Source organism: Cornus florida, unplaced genomic scaffold (genome assembly GCF_030987335.1).
Source record: "Cornus florida cultivar Cherokee Brave unplaced genomic scaffold, ASM3098733v1 CherokeeBrave_3.0.0_Hap2_Chr10, whole genome shotgun sequence".
In the NCBI taxonomy this organism is placed as follows: domain Eukaryota; kingdom Viridiplantae; phylum Streptophyta; class Magnoliopsida; order Cornales; family Cornaceae; genus Cornus; species Cornus florida.
In genome coordinates this window covers 90174520-90196973 of record NW_026775580.1, presented here as the reverse complement: position 1 = coordinate 90196973, position 22454 = coordinate 90174520, and the positions used below count along the sequence as shown (strand labels likewise).

At 34.0% G+C, this 22454-nt stretch overlaps 2 protein-coding genes across 3 annotated transcripts; both read right to left on the bottom strand.

The window, feature by feature from the left end:
- Positions 1-2585: 2585 nt before the first annotated feature.
- On the bottom strand, positions 2586-4125 carry LOC132278111 (protein SPEAR1-like). Its single transcript, XM_059779931.1, has 5 exons — positions 3910-4125; positions 3724-3822; positions 3044-3105; positions 2807-2897; positions 2586-2702 (listed from the first exon to the last, which is right to left on the bottom strand). Exons 1-5 carry the CDS (start codon positions 4123-4125, stop codon positions 2586-2588), a joined length of 585 nt encoding a protein of 194 aa, XP_059635914.1.
- Positions 4126-16555: 12430 nt separating this feature from the next.
- On the bottom strand, positions 16556-21963 carry LOC132280070 (NADPH:adrenodoxin oxidoreductase, mitochondrial). Of its 2 annotated transcripts, XM_059782187.1 has the most exons (13): positions 21774-21963; positions 21559-21663; positions 21040-21153; positions 20878-20931; positions 20580-20696; positions 19560-19669; positions 19401-19474; positions 19068-19129; positions 18650-18848; positions 18184-18244; positions 17727-17794; positions 17254-17399; positions 16556-17112 (listed from the first exon to the last, which is right to left on the bottom strand). In XM_059782187.1, exons 1-13 carry the CDS (start codon positions 21888-21890, stop codon positions 16879-16881), a joined length of 1461 nt encoding a protein of 486 aa, XP_059638170.1. In that variant the 5' UTR covers positions 21891-21963; the 3' UTR covers positions 16556-16878. The 2 variants fall into 2 exon arrangements, with proteins under 2 accessions (XP_059638170.1, XP_059638171.1); XM_059782188.1 differs by lacking the exon at positions 21774-21963 and having other exon boundaries at positions 21040-21167.
- Positions 21964-22454: the final 491 nt, after the last annotated feature.

Sequence of the window (22454 nt, the reverse complement as noted above, 5' to 3'; positions counted from 1 at the left end):
ACAGTGTTCCCTTTTATTTCAGCTTCGTTTGTTTGGACGTTAATGCTTGATCGTTTTACAAAAAATATATATATATTAAAATTTAACAAAAATAATTTATTCATCAATTTTCGATAAGTTATTTTACATACCCCGTCCGATAGACTCGACCTCAACCTCTTCGACGTAGATCTTTGCCAAACATCGAGAAAGTAAAAATAAAAGAATATTTTACTTGAAAAAAAAAAAAAAAAATTCAAAAATAAGCCTTCATGTGAATGGTTTGATGTGCATAAAAAAAGCTTTAATGATTAATTACTAAAATTGCTCTTTATGGTTATTTAGACTTCATAGCAACATTAATTTTAGTATGTTTCTCATGCAAATGGCAAGTGAAATGCTACTGGGACCAATACTGGCTAGTGATCACATGCACCAAGTATGAGCAGAAACCCTATGTTTTTAACATCTTTCATTCCCATTTGAAATGCTATACTATATGGTGATGGCATTATCTTATAATCTTACATTTCAAAAAAATAAATAAATAAAATAAATAATATCTAATAATCCTGATTTTTGTATTATTCTTCCAATTATATATATATAAAAGTAATCCTTCAATTAATTTTGTTGGGATGAAGGCCTTTAAAAGGATTGAAAGCTATAGTTTGGAAAAGACTTTTGCTGAATTGACTTTGAATTGATTTTTCTTGTCATTATCATAGGAGCTAGGCATACATTGTTATGATTATTTAGGGGCTGCTCTCACATTTTACATCTTTTTAGATTAATTCTTCATGGTCATCTTAGTCTTTTTACCCCGTAGTGATTAATTATTAACGGATAAAATCTCGCCAATTAACATGATAGCTTAAAAACATTCATTAGTGCTATTGATTATATATTTATTCGCCTGTTATTAACATGGTAGTGTGACCTTGGTACTAATTAAAAAGATTTTTTTCTTTAAAAAAAAAAAAAAAAAATGAGGAAAGAAACAATGTTGTTTCAATAGGGAAAGGACTCTTATGAAGTGGATGCTCCGGCAAAAAAATCCTCCTTGTTCTCTGATGATCCATCCCATCCATCAGATTTGGGATATTTCCTTATTAATCATGGTCAAAGTTCGAAGAACCTATGTGTAGGTGCAGTTAAGAGGACGTCTGGCGTACAACCCTTCCGAGCTGTCTAAGGCCATAACCTTAATTAGACCATAAACTGTTTTTAAGTAATTATCACTCACCTTAACTTTGGTCTCTCTCTTATCCTATTGCTACTCTCAATGTGGAGTATGTCATTCTTCCTGACCCGTGCATCTAAAGTTGTACTTTGCACACGTCCAAACCCTCTTAATTGATTTTCTCTCATTTTATGTCCAATCTATGTTGCTCTAGTTATCTCCCGAATGTGATCATTTTTAGTTATATGCAACTCCATCTCAACATTAACATATTTCTTATTCCTTCTTGACAAACACTTTGCATTAAACTAAAAAAATGAAGATGATAAGCAGACCTAGCATTGAATGGATCCATCCACCAAAACACTGTATGTGCAAGTGATCATGCATGGTCAATTACTTATATTTTTTTTTTAGTTAAGGGTAAGCTTGTATTGGAGATAAAAGAGAAAATACATGGTGCCCTCAATGAGGGAAAAACAAACAACAAATAGGCCGAGGCCATGAACGGAGCAAGCACAACTATACAAAGCACAACTACCATTGAACTAAGGAAACTACTAAACTAGCTGGTACTGCAAAGCAAAGAGAGAGACCCAAAGAGCAGCTGCTATGTGGAAGAACTAATTAACAGCATATCATTAGTCACACTATTAATTTGTCATATCGCCAACACTAATTCATGTCATCATATGCTAATGTTAGCGCGCTATCTGAGTTATAATCTGGTTGCATTAAGTAGGGTGTCATGATCTTCCTCCCAATTCGATCTCCATCTTCAAAATAGGGTTTGATCACCAAATATAATCAATCTTAAGACGTACTCAACTCAAAAGTAATACAAACGTTTTCCTAGTGACTCCACAGTCTCTCTGTGGAAACATGAATGATTTGACGATTTGGAAGATTCCCCTTTATTCTAATCATCTTTAATAAAGTTAATACTATTGAACAATAGGAGCTAGTAAGAGAATAGAAACATTATAACTAGGACTCATGTATGTATGAAATAAAGTTACCTGCTGTAAAAGTGAGCTTATTACAAACTAGCCTTTTTTGAAACTCAATTGTGGCTTTTGTTCTCCGGTTGGAAGTTTTCGCGGCTCTTAATAAAATGAGGCTTGGAGAAATAAGAAGAAGAAGATCGAAGAAAATCTAGACAACAATGAAATTCTCATTTCTTAAACATTTCAGAATATGTTACCAGAATAATATTTCGTTTTATGCAGAAACCAGTCTTACACTCCCGAATGATTAAACACAAATCCATGAAGTTGCTCAATTTTTTTTTTAATTTTTTTTTCCTTTTTTTCTTTTTTCAACTTATCAAGTTCAAACCATTATGTTGAACTGCATGTCAAATTATAAACAAGACAAATAAAAAGTGAATCCATACATTTGAGTGGCAGAAATGATCTGCAGACTAAAGTGAAAGTCTGAGCTCCAAATCGAGTTCTTGATTATCACTTGATCCCGAATTCTGACTGCTTGAACCCATTGAATTGCTCCGGTCTTTCTTTCTCTTATCGTCCAATGAGTCCTATGAAACGAATTGTGGAAAAGAATTGTCATTATCGGATGAGAGTACTACTCTCCTTACCATTAGATGAGACTAAATTAAGAAAATAGGTATTATGTATATACCTCAACTTGTAGATTCATCAGGAGGTGTCTAGTCATGCTTGGTTGTGCAAAATGTTGGATCTCTAAGTTGCCATTGCCAGGATTGTCCCATCTAATAATTGAATTTCGATCATATATGGATTTAGAATTAATCAAGAATATATACTTAAAAACTAAATATGGACAGAAAAAACAAGAAATCTAAGTTGTCGATCAATAAAGGCCCTTACACTTATAAGAATTTAGGTTAGGAAGTACCTTGCTGTAGTGCTAGGTTGAGAATCTCCATATCTCACATTTGTTCTTTCGCCCCATCCCATCTGTAACACAAGTCAATTTTGAAAGATAAATTGTTTTTTTATTTTTTATTGTCACTGCACAAATATGTAGGAAACGAAAACTATATAGTAAAAATAAATAAATTCAATCTAAATTAATCTCTCTTCTTGCAAGGATGGTGATGATGATATTGATGAAACACAGTAATGCATAACTCGCCCAATTATTAGTTCGGAACCCTTCCAAATAAATTGGAAAGGGTCTAATTGAAAAGAATTCTGTAAGTTAAAGGAAAGAGAGTTCAATTTCAAAAGAAATTTTGTTCATATGGTAAGAAACTATGTTGATTAGAAGGATATATATATATATATATATATGACAAATGATTGTAGTTCAGATGATGATGATAGACCATTTCTTTATTTTCAAATGGTGATGATGGACCATATCATTTAAACACAAGCATCATAAAATTGATGTATAATGCACCCTAGATCTCTCTCTCTATAAAAAGAAGTGTATGAAGTCTGAGATGTACACATGAAGTATGTCATCAAATTAATACATCAATTAAATGAAGGTAAAAAGGTAGGATACTATAAGATGGAAATTTCTTCTGTAGAATATCTTTTGAGCTAAAATGGCTATATACCACATACCATGATATTATTATTCTGTAGGCCATGAAAACCATATGAATTAGATGAGGAAGATGATGATGGTACATGTGAATAAGCCATTTGCTGTCTCATGTCTTCCTGCATGATTTTAACAACAAAGAAATTCTATAAATCCAATAATACCAAGTCAACACAGTATATATAAAACTAGAGATAGAGAGAAACCTGGTTGAGGGTGGTGGGGTAAATAGTAGTATGAAGATGAGAATTAGGAAGGTAGTTAGAAGGTATTTGGCTATGGAGTCTGATCTTCTCTAACTGAGCAACACCAAGACCTCTCTGTGGTTGCTTCGGCTGCTTGTCTGAATTGCTCTTCTTGCCTTTCCTTGCAGATCTTTCATTGCCCCCTAGGTTTGGCTCCCCAAAATAACTGCTACCCATCTCCTCTCTCTCTCTTCTTTGATGTTAGAGAGAGAAGAAGTAGTCTTTGATATATATATATATATATATAAATCTCAAAACTTTATCTTCTGCATAGTACTATTCTGCAACAGCTAGCTGCTTTGATTACACAAATCTTCAACACCCTTGTAATTAAGCTCTGTTTGCACCACAGTAAATATTGCATCGCTGGATTAGATTGTATTATAAATTTTTATATATGATACACCTATATATAGTTAGATTTTATGCTCTCTTGGCTTACTTTGAGAATGTTCATACATTTCCTTATTATTATTTTTAGATAAATTACACTGATTTTTTTTTTAAAATTTTGACAAATTAAACATGATAAATCATTCCATGTTTATTACTTTGACCTTCCCTATATCCATTCACCCATTATCAAAAGGTTAAAGTGTAAAAAGTCAATAATATCCTTATATTATAATAATATATTTTTTTAAAAATATTTGTTAATCTGAACAGTGTGTGTGCCCAATGAAGATCAATGTAATTTATCCTATTATCTTTTTATAAAAATGAATGACAAAATTGTCATTGTATGATTTTGATGAAAAACAGTAATGCTATTATTCCCTTGATGTTATATAATTTTTAACATATTATATTTATTTCTTTTCTAACGGAGCTTCCAGGCGCCTCATGACGGACGTCACTTGCCCTTAGTTTATTATTGATCATGTAAGATTATGGCCAAAACGGGTCCTGCTTGTCCGGTGGCTTTTCAGTTTCATGATTAATGCTTTATTTAAAAATACATCAATTATAATATTATATATTTTCCTAATTATAAAATTATATAAGCAACTTCTTTAGAAAGTAAAGAAGAGTATGATGTTGGACCAAATCACATTTCACGATAGATTCTAGAAATCTTATGGCAACTTCACAGGGATTATCAAAATGAAATTCTCGGACTTGTAACTTACTAAATCTTATTTTATTTGGAAAGTTCATAAATTTCTACTGCATAGGTTTAAAGTATTAATAATTTATTTTGATAAATGATTTCAATCCTTAAAATTATTGTAGCCCCAAAAAGGACCATACTAAATATATCCATCATAAAAGGTAATTTTATTTTTGTCAAAACATCGCAATATGCGTGTATGGATATATGTGTAATTGTGAGTTGCCATTCACCAAATCTAACATTAGCTGTTTCACGCATGATTTGTGGGTCATATTTCATGAGTTGCTGTGCTGTAGAAACTGAGAATTAATCCTCTCCATTATTAAACAGACACGTGAACTTAAACATATATTAAATACCAACTAATTATCATATCAATCCCTCAAAGCATATTATCTTTTTAATTTTTTATTAGTTGGTGGATTGGCCCTAGGACTTGTCACATTTGATAGAGGTAGTGAAATAGGAAAAAGTTATCATAAAAAGTTGACGGTGATGAATGAAAATAAAATTTATAGGTACAAATTTACAATTGTACTTTGGATGAAATGTCATATGTATGATTTGAAATAAAATTTATAAGATCCAATTATATTTTCGTAGAGGTGGAATCCTACGTAATACATCACGTTTTCAACGGATCCCAACTCTTGCACACATAAACATTAGTGTATCAAAAATCATGAGGTCATGGATGATGCGAAACTAAATCTTGATCCTCAATCCACCATGCTGTTGAGAATAAATTAGTGTTGGGACATTAAATATGAATATACTATAATCTATACACACACACACATATATATTTGACATATATATACACACACATGTATGTCGAGGGATGGTGTTTATAGTAAACTACGCGGCAATGTGATGAACTGAACTCCGTAAAAAAATATTGTTCTCACACACCATATGTTAAATTGATCAATACTAAAAGATCTTAGTTTGCTAGGTAAGCTAGTTTAATTATTATAGACCATATTTTCCCTCAATTTTTGGACCGTCTTACATAACAATTAACAACAATAATAATTTAAACATAAGTAATGAATGAAAAGGGTCTTTTGAGTGTGACAATATACAACTAATCACAAGCCAAAGTCAAGACGATATGGGTATTTTCATTAGTCAAATTGCTGAACCCAATCCGTAAGTTTCTTATTAATTATAAAATACATTGTCTTCCATCACTTCTTTTTCATAATATTTTATTGCTTACAACAACAAAAGCATTAAAACTTTGACATCCTAAAATATTCAAAACTCTGTTTCCTTGTATATATCATATATAATAACAATTTTTGATTTGTCACGGCTGACTGACTAATACTAACTTGCCACTTGGATCAAATTCAGTATATAATATAAACATCAGCTAAAAGTGTTTTACTTTTTTGTCCAAAATGATTGTGATGGAAACGTGGGGCTTGCTTGGTTTGTAACTCTGAAAACAGTTCTTAATAATATAGAAAACAGTTTTCGAGTAACAATAAAAAATAATTTTCTGAAAGTATATCTTTTTATAACTGAATTTTTAGAAATTTGAACCAAATAGAGTTTTTTGTACAGTTTTTTGTTTTCAGTTACAAAAAATTGTTCTTAGAGTTACAAACTAAGTAGACCCATAATATCTATTTGGTTCTATTTTTTATTTTTTATTTTTTTAAAAAATAAATAATAAAGTTACTCCATTATAATGAGGTAAACTTTAGAGTGTGACCGTAATGTTGCTTAATTACTTGAAACTCACTATTTTTAAATAAATAATTTTTAGGTGCAGAGATAAGATTATGCACGTATCACAATCTCTAAATTCCCTAATTGTGAAAACTTCTAAGTTAAACTGTTTTCTATATATATATATGTGTGTGTGTGTATTGTGCGTTGCGATTTCTGGCCGAATAGCCGAACGCAAACGCACGCCCCCATCACTTTGAAGTACATCCATCCATCCATCCCCATAAAGCAAATCGACCTCAATTCTAAACATTTTAACATTCTCCTATTGTATTAATTATATATCTAAATTACACAGTACAAGTGGACTTGTAAAAAACCTTCTTTATGAGATTTATGTGTCCTCTCTTCGTCTTTGTGTACCATACCACTGTGGTGTGTGTACGATTATACTTTTATATGTATCTCAACTTTCTGAATTAACTTCTAAAAAAATTATACAAATTCTTGTAAAAGGATCATTGATCCTTAAAAAAAAAAAAAAAAAATCCCATAATTAACAATCAATCACATCTATGAATATACTTTGTGATCTCTTAAAATGCATTATCCTTGGCTGAATTAATAATTAAGTGCATCTATTCTGATTATATATATATAGTTTGGCAGGAACTCTTCGCACTGTCCTATATAAGACATGGTCAGACAACTTGAAACTTGTAAATTAACTCAATATTATTCATAAAATCAAAGTGATATAAGGGCTAAAATTTCTAATACTGACATTTTTTCTTTTTAATCCATAATGTGTTCATAGGTAACCAAAAAAAATTGACCTGATCCTTAGACTTTGGCAATGACGCGCATACTACACAAAATAGTGCTATATACATTAAATGTACTCATATAATTGTGACATTTTTACAAAATTCCAGATAGAAAGGGAAAGAAAAAAAAAAAAAAAATTTATGGAAGTGACCATGGTCATCCATTTGCTCAACTCCACAGTAAATTGGATTAGAAATTTTTTTGGTTAAGAATTTGGATTAGCAATTTTCTAAAGCCTTCAAATGAGTTTTAACACTTAATGCATGTAGACACTTTAATGAACATATTAATGCATGCATGATTGCTCATTTTGTTCTCTTTTGTTGTCTCTAACAGTTCGTTAACTTTAAGATTACATATTTCCTGCACAAGAACGATAAACTAATTATATCCACAATATTTGCATGTATGCAGAGGTATAATATATATATATATATATATATAAAAGGTATCTATTATCTTGCAACAGCGTGTGATTTGGTGGAACATGTGGGTATATATATATATAAGTAAATATATAATGTTTTGGGTAGTGCCCAAGACCTCCAAACTTAAATTAAGCTGCATTATTGAGTTTCAGAACCTTATGGATACTATATATCTTTAGGTTATGATGCTGAGTCATAAAATATTAGTCCGAATCCATGTTTAGCCAACGTGGAAGATTTTCTTGTGATTAAAGATTGAAAATAAATTGAAGAAGGTGTTCATACAACTGGAATACGACCTTGAAAACTACACAGAGAGAGCCCTTAACCCACATGTGAAGATGCTATTCATATATATATATATAGCTCCATCAACACTTGGCTACTTTTAAGATATTAAAATCTATAAGATCGAAGAAACCCTAAAAAAATCCCCATTAATTCATTACTAAGAAAGACAATATTAATGGATTTGGTCTCCCTTTGTCTCCCACTTCTTTGAAAATATCACTCGATCGTTAGAACCAACATCCCCCACTGCTCTACAGATCTTTCTTAAATATGATTTGGTATTTCAATGGTTAATTAATTAACTGATATGATTTGATATTATTATTGATTAATTAACTAATAAGTACGTACAAGAATATAAATTCTAAGTTTGAAACTAGTTACTTTGTGTAATTCGATGCCAGACTAGCTTTGATTTTCTTTCTTGTCTAAATTATAATTTTCAGATCTCTAGTCCTCCTTCCGGTCATATCTTTGATTGGTAAGTCTTTATTAATTGATTGAAAACAATAATTCCATGTATTAGCTTGATCGCCACTTTAAATGTCTAATGTGCATTGTAGATGATTAGCTTAATATTCACTTTAAATGTTTAATGTGCACAATATAATCATTCTTAATTATATTGCATATAGTAATGTTAATCACCCGTATTAATTAGAGGGGTGTTGGATATGATTTCAATGTACAAGTAATTTAGCGGGAAAAGAGGACGGTCTTCGTAAGTTAAATAATGCATGCATTGACGGTGCATATCCATGGTAAAGAAATTTTCCTTTTTTTACAATTTTAAATTGTAGGTTGAGAGGTTTTCCAACACAATAATAAATTGCTTTCAATAGCTTTGAAAGAACCCAAATTGCTATGGCAAGAATACGTAAATAATTTAATATAAATATGTATCTGTCATATACATGACTGTTACTAGAAGACTTATTGTAGAAGTATTTTATATTGCTTTAAGATTTGAAGCACGCTTTCCTATAATGAATTCTAATGAAAAATATTATATATGTGTGTGTGTGTATATATATATATATATATAACTACATGCAGATTAAAAATATATATATTATGGTTCTGTTTTTCATTCTAATGGAGAAATCATATTCATTTCTTTTATATTAGTTTAGTATTGATGAATCTACGGATGCTACTCGATCAACACTGAATTTTGAAGTATAACATCGTGCATTTGAAAGTAGATGGCCCCATAGACCACGAACATGTGTACATGTGTGAATAATATTTGTATGTTTGTTTATCATTCTTTAGAAAAGAATATATAGATTTTAGAAGAATGTAACATCAATTGCTTTCAACAGTGTGGTTTGGCCAAATATGAATTTGATCGAGTTTCACGTACAAACTGTTTAAAAATTCACTGGTAAAGAATACATCTTAATCATTCATAGTATAACATCATAACCCTCCATTAAGAGGAGGGATGCATATATAAGGATTTGAGGTATCATTAGGGATGCATATATAACGATTTAAGGTATCATTTGTAATCGCCAAATACGAGTGTGTAGAGCTTAGATGTGAGTGTCAGTGCTACCATTTTACTATTTGCTAACGCAATGCATTGCGTTCAACAATTATAAATGCTTCTATTTACTGTTCTATTAAATGCTTCTATTTACCGAAAGCATTTTTGTGATTTTGTTTATATATTTTTGTATAAATTTGATGTGTCAGAGTAGATTTACACAAAAATTTTCAACTACCTATTTTTAGCTCTAACGGTTATTTTATTATTCCCCAATAACAACCAAGCACGTGTCATACCCAAGCCTTACATAACTTTTACAAACTTACTTAATTCATTTACTTTTTCGCGATTAAATCACGTCCCAATCCTCCTCAATTAGGAAAAAAAAAAAAAAAAATTTCCCTTTATATTTCACTTTTTACACAAACCAAAAATATGCAACAACAATTATGATTGAATTGACTAATCACCAAAAAAGGAAAAAATAATAATAATTTGTATAACTATATCAAACAACAATTATATAAAATCGTGATTAATATATATATATATGTATATATAATTTTAAAAAACCCTAGAATCTAGAACGATGATTACAGAAGATAAGATGAAATGAAAGTGATTAATCAAACTATTTTTATTAAAAAGGAAAAAAGAAAAATAAAAGATGGTCGAATAGCCAGTTGCAAATTCTTCTCCATGGTGCTCTAAAAGTGGGAAACAAAGAGGCATAAAGGAATGAGAGAGAAGAAAGAGAACCGCGAGTAGGAAAATGAGAGGAGAGAGAGAAAATATGCTTAATAGACTGTTGGAGATGAAAAATATTTATAAATCATGTGTGGCAGTGTATATATATCACAAAAGAATTTTTTAACAGACCGATGGAAATGCTTTTAAACTTTGTTTCAAAGTTTTATTTATTTATTTTTTTTTTGAAAAGTAAATTGAATTATTGAAAATATAAATGATCAGCCCCAAAGAAAGAAGGCTCAAGAAAAGCCCAATAGAAAATTACAAAGGCAATCCAAAGATGACAAACCCAAAAGCGACAATCCAAAACACAATTAGGAACAATGGAGGCCATTACCAGCAGATCCACATTCCGGTCAACACATGGAGGAAACCTTCACATTTAGGTGTCTGGCGGCTTCGTCGGAGGACACAAAACAGAGGACGGCTGATTCCATTCTTCAACAATCTGTCTTCCAGTGGTAGAATCCTTAATGGAGGTAGATAGGAGTTTAGCTCTTACTGAGTCCAATATGAGATGAAGGAGTGAGTTCTGCGACAGTTTTTTCCCCGTGAAGATCCTCCAATTACGCTCCACCCAAATATTGTAGACCAAGGAAGCCAATGCCAATCTCGAGATTGAGCTACTGTGAGAAGAACCTTCCCCTCTCCAATGGTAAGCCGCCCAAGAAATCAAACTTACCCAATTTGTCGATTGGATATGGAACCCACAACGCGTTTGTATAAAGGTCTACAAGGGCTTAGCAAATGGGCACATAAAGAAAAGGTGGTCATGAGAGTCCAGAGCATTGTTACAAAGAACATAAGTGACCGAGTCAATGTGTGAAATGCATTTTCTGTCCAGGGTTGGAAGTCTTTGCTTGATAACAATCCACGGTGTAAACGCATGCTTAGGAATTAATGGTTTCCCCCAAGCTAAGTGAGTCCATAGTAAAGTCACCAAGTGCCAATTAAAAAACTTCATGGTTAGTGCAACTGAGAACTCTCCAGTTGAGGATGGAATCGAAGTGAGCTTGTCCTTGTAATGGGAGTTTGGTGATGGCAGTCTATTTGTGAGGTGTAATTGTGGAAGGATATTTGTAACGTTACCGATTTTTCCTATTTTCTAATTTCTAAATTTATTTAATTTCTCTAGATTATTTTAATCATTGCCTCGTTTTGTGTGCCACGTGGGCTCGAGGGGCGTTTTGGTCAATTGTTGAACCGAGGGTTTTAGAAGTGTATTTTTAATCATTTTAAGTCAATTAGAAGCGACGGTGTCATTCTTAGAATTTTTGGAGGTCGGCACGATTTCCGGACTCGGGAACTTCTTTAAGTTTTTTCACCTTAAGTGAAGGGCGTTTTCGCCATTTCATATGTGTATGTGTATATTTTTACATGTATGTATGTTGTATTAGTGGTATTTTATGGAAGGATGTATTTTATGGCAAGGTTGAAGTTACAAAGAAGTTCAAGGGGCATTGTTGTCATTTTGACTCATGGAATAGCCTAGAGAATTCTAGAGACAATGAGGTGTCTCCTTTTAGCCCATTTCTTTCTTTCTTCCCCTCATTTTCAGACCAACCCACAAGCTCTCTTCCTCTATTTTCTTCTTTCTCTCTCTATATCTTTCTAAAATTTGTTTATGCTAGAGAGGATTTGGTTTAAGCCTTTGTTGGCAAATCGTAGACCATTCCAAAGGCTACATTTTGGTACCGATGTTGCAAGCTTTTGGAGGGATTTGAGTTGGGAGCTTGGAGCTTAGAGCTTAAGTTTCTATCTTGAGGTAGGGGGAGTCTAGCTTACAAATTCCTATGGTTTTAGTGAGTTTCTATATGCCTCCTTGCATGATAATTTTAAGGTTGTGAAGCATGCTTATTTTTTAAAAAAATTTGGTTGTGATGTTGAGCATGAATTGTGATGAAATAATTGTTGAAGGATGAGGAAATGATGGTTTCTTGTATTTGTGCCAAGTATGCCACTTTTCTATGAAAAAATGTAAAAGTATAATCTATGTTATCAATTTGTATGTTTGGATGTTTGATAGGATAATTTAAATGTAAATTATGAATTTCATGAATGTTGAAATGATTTAATCCCATGATCCCTTTTATTTGAATCCCATTCTTTGATTGTGGCTCACAGGATTTTTAGGAATGTGATTTAGGCTTTACTCTACTGAGCTGTTGAGCTCACCCTATCAATATTAACATTTTTCAGGGATTTGGAGATGAGCCGGTAATTGATGTACATCCATGGATATCAATGTAGATTGGACTTCACTTTTATTTATACCAAAGCTGTGTAAATTTTAGCTATAGAGGCCTTACTCTTGTATTTAATTCTTTTGAAATTTGTATAAAATGAGACTTATGTAATTCGGTCTTTAAATGATGTATTGGAACGTGTTATGTATCCTACAAAAATTTTGTTATCAATATGTATTATTTTTGCAACAAGTTAAATGATTGGATTCATTTTGTATATGGTCCTTGGAAAATGAAATTAAGTTTTACTCACTCAAAATCAGTTTGTGTGTATTTTAAGTAACGTGCGGCAAATTACGTTAACAACGTTGGTGTTGCATTAGGTTTTGAAATGTATATAAATTGGTACGTGAGAGTAATGGCGTTAGTGGTTGGTTATTGAGTGTAGATGTATATTGGGCTCCCTTGGACAGTAAGTGACTGAGTGTATTTAACCCGAAATCAGTCAACGTGTAACGTGAACCAGTCGACGTGTAGCGTGAACCAGTCGACCGGTATCCTGGCAGAGAGGTTGTCACTGTACACTTCCCAAACCAGTCGACGTGTACATCCCACACGTCGACCGGTATCTCGGCAATGGGTGTCATTACTGTTCATGTCCCAAACCAGTCGATGTATGAAGCATATACGTCGACCGGTTTCTGTTTCGTATGTTTCTGTTTCGTATGTAATTGCTATTTTAAATTCTTAAATTACACTTTGGTACCCAAGTGAGGTTATACGTAATTATTTTATGACCCAAATAAATGCAATAATTATGTTTTGACCACCGAAAAGACTATTTTACCTCGGATCTTATTTTAATTATTATATGATGCAAGTAAATGGCCATTTTACCCTCAGAGTCTCAATTTATTGAATTATGGCAAATTACCATTTTGTCATTTTTGGACCTTGATATTTAAATTTAACGTGAAATGACTGTATTACCCTCGGAGGTTTATGAGACAGACAAGGACCCGTTTAATGATCCGGATCCATGAAGAGCTGGGTCGTTACAATATTTGTGATAGAGAAGGGAAAAACCCATGTTGAATTGGTGATAAAGGAGCCAAGTTTAGTTGTGGTGTTATGGGAAGTGCCAGTAAACTGTTAAGGTTAATTAGTTGATGAAGAGGGCTAAAACACCAATTGTCAAACCAGAAATTGATGTTTTGTCCATCCCCAATTTCTAGGTTAACAAGGGGTCGAAAAGCTGGCCTGAGTTAGAGAAGCTTCCTCCAAGTCCAGGAGCACTGGCTAGGAGTGGTGACTTCCCAAAGGCTTCTTCCTCTAAGGAGGTAAATGTTAACCCATTGAACCCATAGCATATCTTTAGACTTAAACAAGTGCCAAATGTGCTTCATTATTACAACCTTGTTCCAAGAATGCAAATTAGGTAGACCCAAACCACCTGCCCTTTTAGGGAGACATCAAAACCTCCAAGCCACCTTTGTTATTGTCCTCTTGAGTTCAAGACCAGACCATGGGAATGCCCTAAAAATTCTAATTAATTCATTGATGGTGCTATTTGGAAGGATGAACTAAGAACTCCAATAGGTTTGAATGGAAAATAAAACAACTCTAACGTACAAGTTGTAGCCTACCTGCAAAGGATAGATGCCTACTGGTCCAATGAGAAATTCTTGATGTAATCTTATCAATCAGAATTCCGTAGTCAGTGGATTTAAGTATGGTAGAGATAAGGGGGACTCCCAAGTATCTCACAGGTAGGGTACCCTTCTGAATTCCCATGAAGGAGGTAATGCTTTGGACTGTAGACTCATTAACACCTGAAAAGAAAAGTTGGCTCTTGTTGAAGTTGATTTGCAATCTTGATAGTTGAGAGAAAGTGTCCATAGCAAGCTTAAGGGTCTGAATTGAGGGTAAGCTGCCATATGAAAAGATAAACAAATCATCTGCAAATATCAGATGTGAGAAAGACAATTTATTTTCATCTCCAGCGATACTTAAAGGGCCTTAGGAGTGTGACTTTGTTGACAATGGTTGAGAACACCTCCATTACAATAACAAAGAGAAATGGTGACAGTGGGTCACCTTGCCTAAGACCTTTGATTCCTTTGAAATAGCCATTGAATTCACCATTAAAAGAGATGGTGAAGGAAGGAGTAGTAAGACAAAAGTGAAACCAGGCTATGAAGGTTGGTGGAAAGCCAAAAACCTTAAAGGAGTCAATGAGGAATTCCCAAGAAACAGAGTCAAAGGCTTTTTTAAGGTCAATTTTAAAGGCATATCTTGGAGAATTTACTTGTCTATGGTATCCATTGAGGAACTCTTGAGCCAAAAGTATGCTGTCATCAATGGTCCTACCCTGAATAAATGCAGACTGAGAGGGACCAATGATGTGAGGAAGTATGGGCTTAAGCTTGTTTGCCAAAAGCTTGGATATGCATTTGTAGATTGTAGAACGGCAAGAGATGGGCCTATAATCATTTATGGAGGAGGGGTTAGGAACTTTAGGCACCATAGAAATGAAAGAGCTGTTAACCTCTCTAAGTAACTTCCCATTAAGGAAAAACTCTTTAATTGCAAGAGTGACATCATGCCCAATGACAAAGCCCTCTTAAAGAAAAATGCATTAAAGCCATCTAGTCCAAGTGCCTTTCCACTATACACTGAGAACATACAAAGTTTAATTTCTTCATTAGTTGGAATAGATGAGAGTGTGGAGGTGAAGTGGGATGGAACTGATGAATGGATGTATGGTTCAAGGAATGCCATACTTGGGAATGGATGAGGATCCATACCAAGAACCTTGTGGAAATGAGCAACAACTGTATCTTTGATAGCCACCTCAGTGTCATGTAAGACCCCATCAGAGGATGTGAGGGATGTAATCTTGTTCCTATTGTACCTTGAGGGCATGCTTTTGTAAAAGAAGGAAGAGTTAAGAGTCACCTTCTTTAAGCCACTGAACTCTGAATTTTTGCTTATAATTGGCTTCCTCAATGGTTTGAAGGCTAGAGTATAATGACGTAAGTTGTTTCTCTTGAGCTATTAGTGCACCACCTTGTTTCAAAATGGTAAAATTAAAAATAACATTATCTTGGCTGACCATAAAAATGACATATTCAAACTTTTTGCGTATGGTCTATTTGCTGACCATAACAATGACATATTCAAACTTTTTTAATCAACACTGTGACTGGTGAGCAAGCTAAAGTTAAAACGAGTTGTGGTACCTTTATCCAACACGCATTATAATAAGGAATTGAGTATTTTTTTTATATTATATAATTGATCTGAATTACATCAAATTTTGATGAAGTCAGCCACGAATCGAATTGGTTCCGGAAGAGAGAGACTCAAATGACCTATAACTGTATTATAACGTTGAATTAGGTGTGTGACAGCCATGAAAGACTTAAGAAGGTGGGAGAACAGAGGAGAGAAGAAAAGTATTATTGTATTTACTTAATATACACTCTACACACAAACGCACAAAAACATTCAAATGTGGTCCTAACCCTAGCGATCCAATTGGGTTGCAAAATTATTCCACTGAACCACGTCAAATTTTGATGAAGTCAGCCACGATCAAATTGGATCCTGAAGAGAATTACTCAAATGACTCAAACACCAACCAATGTATTATAAAGGTGTTTCACTGTCTATAAGGAGATATTTTGGTATTTTTATGCTGAAATATTTGGAGGGTATAAAGGTAATTTCACCTTAAAATTAAGGTCTCTACTCTTTGGGATGCAAGAAATTTGAAAAGTTTCAGCTGGGTGTAGTTAGGCCTATCCTCGGGAAAGGTCAGTGTATATAATCCTTGAAAATTTAAAGCATCAGTTCCTGTTCACACATTGAAAATTTAAAGCCAAATGTTTCTGTTCCCATTGGAACGACTGTCAATGTTATTTTCTTGGAATTCAATGCCATGCCGCTCAAGCACTCTGGTCTTCTTGTTACAATAGAATGAACATTGACATGAAAACCTTGTGTTACAATATATGATCATTGACATGAAAACGAGAGGGTGGCAACAAGATGGCGGGCAAAAAGAAAAAAGAAGTACCTATTTTCAGCCCAAAAATACCCATTGCATGGATATAGATCTTCTGTCAGAAAATAAAGATCCATAACACAATGGTTTCATTCCGTGGCAATTTTCAGTAGCTCCTCCCGCGTGGTAAATTTTTCTCTGGGTTTGTTCTTCAAACTCCCAAGCCTCTTTTCTTCAGAGTCGATCTTTTCCCAGGCACCGAATGGAATTACTTTGGCGCCCCTGCTATCTAATAAGTGAAGGAGTCCCTCTCTGCCTGGCTTGGGGAAGGTAGATGCCGATGCTAATGCTCCTTTCTCAAGGTCTTCAGATATGCTTGCAATCTGCCAATATTTTAGTCATTCAAGGAAAAGCTAATTATCTTTACATATAAAACTTCCAGCAAGATGCTTCATGCATAACTGATTATGTATTTGCAGTTCAAACAGATGGTATTCTGATTATTCGATGCAAATAAAGCTTACAGTTTCTTCAGCACAGTAAAGGTTGGTAGCAATGATCCCTGTAGGTCCTCTCTTCAACCACCCACATACATACAACCCCTCCTCAAGATGTGTGAGATCTCCTGAAGTATCATTTAGAACACGTCCTCTAACATTCGGAACAATGCCTGCAAAAGAAGCCATTGATGGGGAAACATATCGTTTCTACTGTCTCAGCTAACCATAAATTTCCTAATCACATGAAAGCTAATGAATATTATGTATTGGGCACTCTGACTGGTACAAATTGGAAAAGCTGAAGCACAATAACAGACTCCACAGTATTATCATTCTCTCATGTCTACATGAAAAAATTAGTTTGTAGACTAGATGATGCATGCATTTTTTGCATCACAATGTTAAGCAAGAAGTATCCACAAACAACAAGATGTAACGAGTGAGGAATTATTTTATTTTTTTTTTTTGTACAGTGGTGCATACATTCTTTGACGTACCTTTTTGATGATCGAATGGTAAACCATCAACTGGTATGGATTTGTAACCAATACTTTTTAGCACCAAACTGCAAACAGCAAGAACACACTGGCACAATAGTCACTACCTCATCCAAACATCTGGACCAACAGGAAAGAGTTTACAATTGACTGAAGCAACCTTTAGATCCCCATTTCTACAGCTCAATTTGCTTCCTTGCAACTCTTTTTTTTTTTTTTTTTTGTTGGAGGAGTGGGTAGGCACAGGTCATTGCACAATAAATGAGGGGTATTTTAAACTTTGAATAATTAAACTCGTTAACAGTTTAAGATAAAATGATGGTCATATCCTCTACATACAGCAGCTTGAGTATAAATGGGTATCAGAAGCAAACAGAAGGAGAACACAAAAGGTAAACAATATTTTGAGGGGTTGTTGGTATGTGTAGTCAAAGCTCATATTTCAAATAATTTTTACCCGCATTCAAGGTCTTCAAATTCCCCTGCACCAACTGCAATCTGTTTCCCGGAGCCAACATCTACAGAAAGAGCTAGTTAAGCATTAATTGCAGGACGTAAAGACATTCCATACATATAGAAAATATTCCATTTTCATTTTGCTGTTAGTGCATAACTGCAATGTGTCCTCTTACGAAATGCATGCCAACTCTATTCCTTTCACCATTCCTTTTCTTTCTTTGCTTGTTGTCTTCAACGTGCAAGTACTAGAATTAAAGGTAAGATGGTTTTTCAATAAATCACCACATTCTATTTTTGCACAGTCCTTAGATGAATATGATACTGCATTTGGCACAACAAACTACTCCGTAACATGCCCAAATAAAATGCAAGAGACAATGAATACAACAATGGCTAAAGGAGAGATGAGTATGGAATTGTCATCTAGACCTCTGTCAGACGAAATTTTTATTGAGATAAATTACCTTTCAGAGCTGTCTTCTCAAAGCGCACACCAGCGACCTGGCCACTTCTGTCACCTGAATCTAGAAACCTATCTGGTTTCCGGAAGAAAACAAAGTGGAGTTCACGTTGACCAGAACTGGGATAGGAAGGTCCTGAGATGGCTGCTTTGGAGAGCAACTCATACACCCTCCTCTGAATTCGACTATTCTTCAGTTCTTCCTTTGCCAAATGACGACATTAGGTACCAATAAATCAGTTGTGCGGGTGAAATTACTAAAGGAGGAAAATAGGTCAAATCTGCTACTGCAGGGCTTCTTCTAGCGACATAAAACTAGTATATAGCTAGAACCATGATTATTTTTTTTTATTTTACTGTGAAAAGAAATCCCTGCATTACTTGAGATGGAACATACTAAAATTTATGGAAGAGAAGTATACCTCATCTGCTGTGGTTTTCAGCAAATCAATTTCCTGAATTTGAATATACAAATCTTTAATACCTGCACTAAGATGCCAATCTCTCCATCAAAACCCATTCAAAGGTGGAAAAAATGCAACATCAACAATGACATTCTCAGATTAAACACTATAATAAAAAACATGCCTTCTAAAAAATTTAAAAGATTGGTATCGTCTAAACTAAAGCAAGCATCAGTTTTTCTCCTAGTGGTAGTGCCCGATGGAACAGGTCCAACAGTCCCATTAAACCCCAATGTGAACATTATCGAATATGTTTCTACAATTGTATATGACTAATAAGTTTAGAATTACCAAGAACTTCACGTAGCTCTTTTGCAGTACAAGCTGCTTGCACTGGTCCGCGTCTTCCAACCAGGTAAACTTTCCTGCAGTTGCATATATGTATTGGACACAAAAAATTATTCCTTGTTCTGAACTGCTTGGTTGCTATCAAACGGTGAAACAACAAACCTTATAGAACTCTCCTCTAGAGCAGCCAAAGCGTGACTAGCAATATCAGTTGTTGCTAATTCAGCAGTTGGTCGTAAAAGGATACGTGCAACATCAAGAGCTACATTGCCCTGAAAGCAAATGCAGTTGTTTGGTATAAGGAGAGCACTTGTTTTAGGATTGAAGTTTCATATAAGCAAAAGGTTTATTTTTTAAAGATTTTATATTCATCAGTTATGCATACAAACTTTAAAATCAATTCCTAAATTATCAACTATTACTTCTCGCCCCAGATCAAGAAAGTAAAGCAGAAATCCTTCTCTGCAAAGTTTGTAAAATGGGTATGTGGACCCTCTTATCATTAAGTAGAACACTCAGTCGACAAACATAAGTAAAACAGATCGGCAGCTGAAAGCAGTCTTTGTTTGAGTAAGGAGAGTCCAAATTTGATGAAAAAGAACATACATTTGTTAATTGAAGTTGTTTGGGTTTAAACTTTAACTTCGTATTTCAGAAATGAAACCTTAAGAGCATGACATGAGACCAGAAAACAATGAGATAGAATGCCATAGTGTTGTCATGAATCACTATATCATGCAAGTATAACACACTCAGACAAAGTGAAGGAATGTTTGTGCATCAGAAATATGATTTTAAGATCTAATTCCCAAATAATTGTGACTAATCTTCGTTTATTTATCAAAAAAAAAAAAAAAAAAATTGTGACTAATCTTCATTTAACCCATAAGTACATACAAAAGCCACCTTTACTTCCTTTTTCAATCTTTCAAAAATTTCATAAATGGGCTTGCCTATGCAGCCCCTTCAATCAGATCATCATTTTATCTAAGTATCATTGCCATCTCCTAATTCTTTTTGTGCAAGTTTCTTTCTTGTTTTTTTAAAAAATGGGGTAAGGCATCATGTCCTAATTCCAGACTCCTTAAATTGTGATTGAAGAAGAACAGGAAACAATAACCAATCTATCTTATAAATCTATTTAAGATCTCATGATTATATTAGCAATCTCCCTCCTAATACCTGGCCAAGAATAACAGCTGTGTCAGTTCTCTTCAAGTCTGGAGTTAGATTTGTGCAATCTGGGTGTCCATTGTACCACCAAACGAATTCTCTAGCAGAGTGTACCCCTGTCAAATCCTAGAAAGAAAAAATGGAAAGGACAAAAGGATGTAAGCAATAGAACCACAACTTCCCTTGAAATATTTGCCTATCATAAAACCATAAATTCTGCCAAAGACACCATTAGTAAAAGCAAATTTACAAAGAACTAAAACAAACAAAAAAAAGCAACCAGCCACATTCTAAGTTTGTTACATACTTCTCCTGGAATACCAAGAACTCTATCACTCTCAGCACCATAGGCAAGCACCACCTGATAAGTAGCAGCTAATGTCAGTCAACGAAATGAAACATTCAAGGTAGTCAATGCAAAACATACAATATTTTTCAACACTGGATCTACCTAGAGTCGGTAACTTACCACATGATACATCTGGCGAAGCTCAGACAAAGATACAGAAGATCCAACAGACACATTTCCAAAGAATGAGCAGCGTTCATTTTGTGCAACCCGAGAAAATTGGTTCATTACAATCTGTTGAAAGCTCTCTGGTAAACTAAGCTCAATTAACAGAATTATTTGAAACAGAGAAACAAAATTCTTGAAGGCTTCTGAAACACAATAAACTTCATGACACTATACAGGTATGGCACATCATAGTAAAACATTTTGGAAAGAGTTATGCTCTTATAATCTATGTTCATTAAGAACACTGAATTTGTTTATAACAACAAACCAGATGTATTTCAAAATTCTTAGCTTAATTGCAATGAGGTATTCAAAATAAATTTGGATCAACAAATCAATCCAGTTTAATACAATGGTTCAAAATCCAAATAAAATTCAAATGTGAACAAAAAAAATGCAGCCAGAATGTAAGTCTATATGTATTATATTCATTACAAATTCTGATTAAACAAGTTCTTGAAAGTTTCAAACCTTTGTTTCAGGATGATCAGGTGCTACGCCGGAGCGGACTAATCCAAAAGGCGTCGGCAACCGATCCACAATATCAACTTCTGCTCCTTGATGCGCTTTCAACATCTAGTAAGCCAATTTAAATGAAACTTATTGCCAAGCATATTAAATTGACAATAATAAACATATAGCCCTAATATGTGTGTATACATACATGTAGAGAGAGAGAATTGTACCTTTTCGGCTGAATAAAAACCAGCAGGTCCGCTTCCAACAACACAGACACGTAACCGGTTGAAAGGAAGTGACGAAAAGCTTCTTACCAACCATGTTCTTGCCCTACAAATCGCCATTTTTTTTTTATCAAAAATTTACAAGTTGATCAAGACTGAATATTAGGGTTTTCAAATGCTACAGAGTACAGAAAAAGGATAAGCAGCTTTCTCGAGGATGTAAGTGATGACTGTCCACAGGCCTTAAACGGCCCGATCCATCAACAAGGAAGGCCCCATCACAGGCAGTATAGTTTGATTTAGTGGCTGCTTTCAAAAGCCCAATCTAGAATTGGGCCTCACTTAAATCGGTCCTTGTCTAGCTATTTACCTGATTAACTGTCTACAGGCCTTAAACGGCCCGATCCATCAACAAGGAAGGCCCCATCACAGGCTATATAGTTTGTTTTAGTGGCTGCTTTCAAAAGCCCAATCTAGAATTGGGCCTCAATTAAATGGGTACTTGTCTAGCTATTTACCTGATTACCTGTAGTTTTGTCTTCTTGATCAGCAGACTTAACCAGACGAATTGGCTCTGCTAACCGTATTTCAAAATATTTATCAAAAATAAAATCCATTTAGAAAGGAATTCAGGTTTTAAGTCCAAAATTATTTTTAAAGTTTTTAGCTACTGATGCAGTATTC

Bases quoted from the DNA above. Each gene is read 5' to 3' on its own strand.
- LOC132280070 (XM_059782187.1), bottom strand. From the start codon at position 21,890: ATGGCGATTTGTAGGGCAAGAACATGGTTGGTAAGAAGCTTTTCGTCA. The intron at 20,697-20,877 runs GTATGTAACAAA...TTTTCTTTCTAG, and splicing joins TTCTTGGTATTCCAGGAGAA to GATTTGACAGGGGTACACTC. The intron at 18,849-19,067 runs GTATACTTCTCT...CATTTGGCAAAG, and splicing joins TGAAAACCACAGCAGATGAG to GAAGAACTGAAGAATAGTCG.
- LOC132278111 (XM_059779931.1), bottom strand. From the start codon at position 4,125: ATGGGTAGCAGTTATTTTGGGGAGCCAAACCTAGGGGGCAATGAAAGA. The intron at 3,106-3,723 runs GTATGTGGTATA...CTTGTGTTACAG, and splicing joins TACAGAATAATAATATCATG to ATGGGATGGGGCGAAAGAAC. The intron at 2,898-3,043 runs GTACTTCCTAAC...TTCAATTATTAG, and splicing joins CAACCTAGCACTACAGCAAG to ATGGGACAATCCTGGCAATG.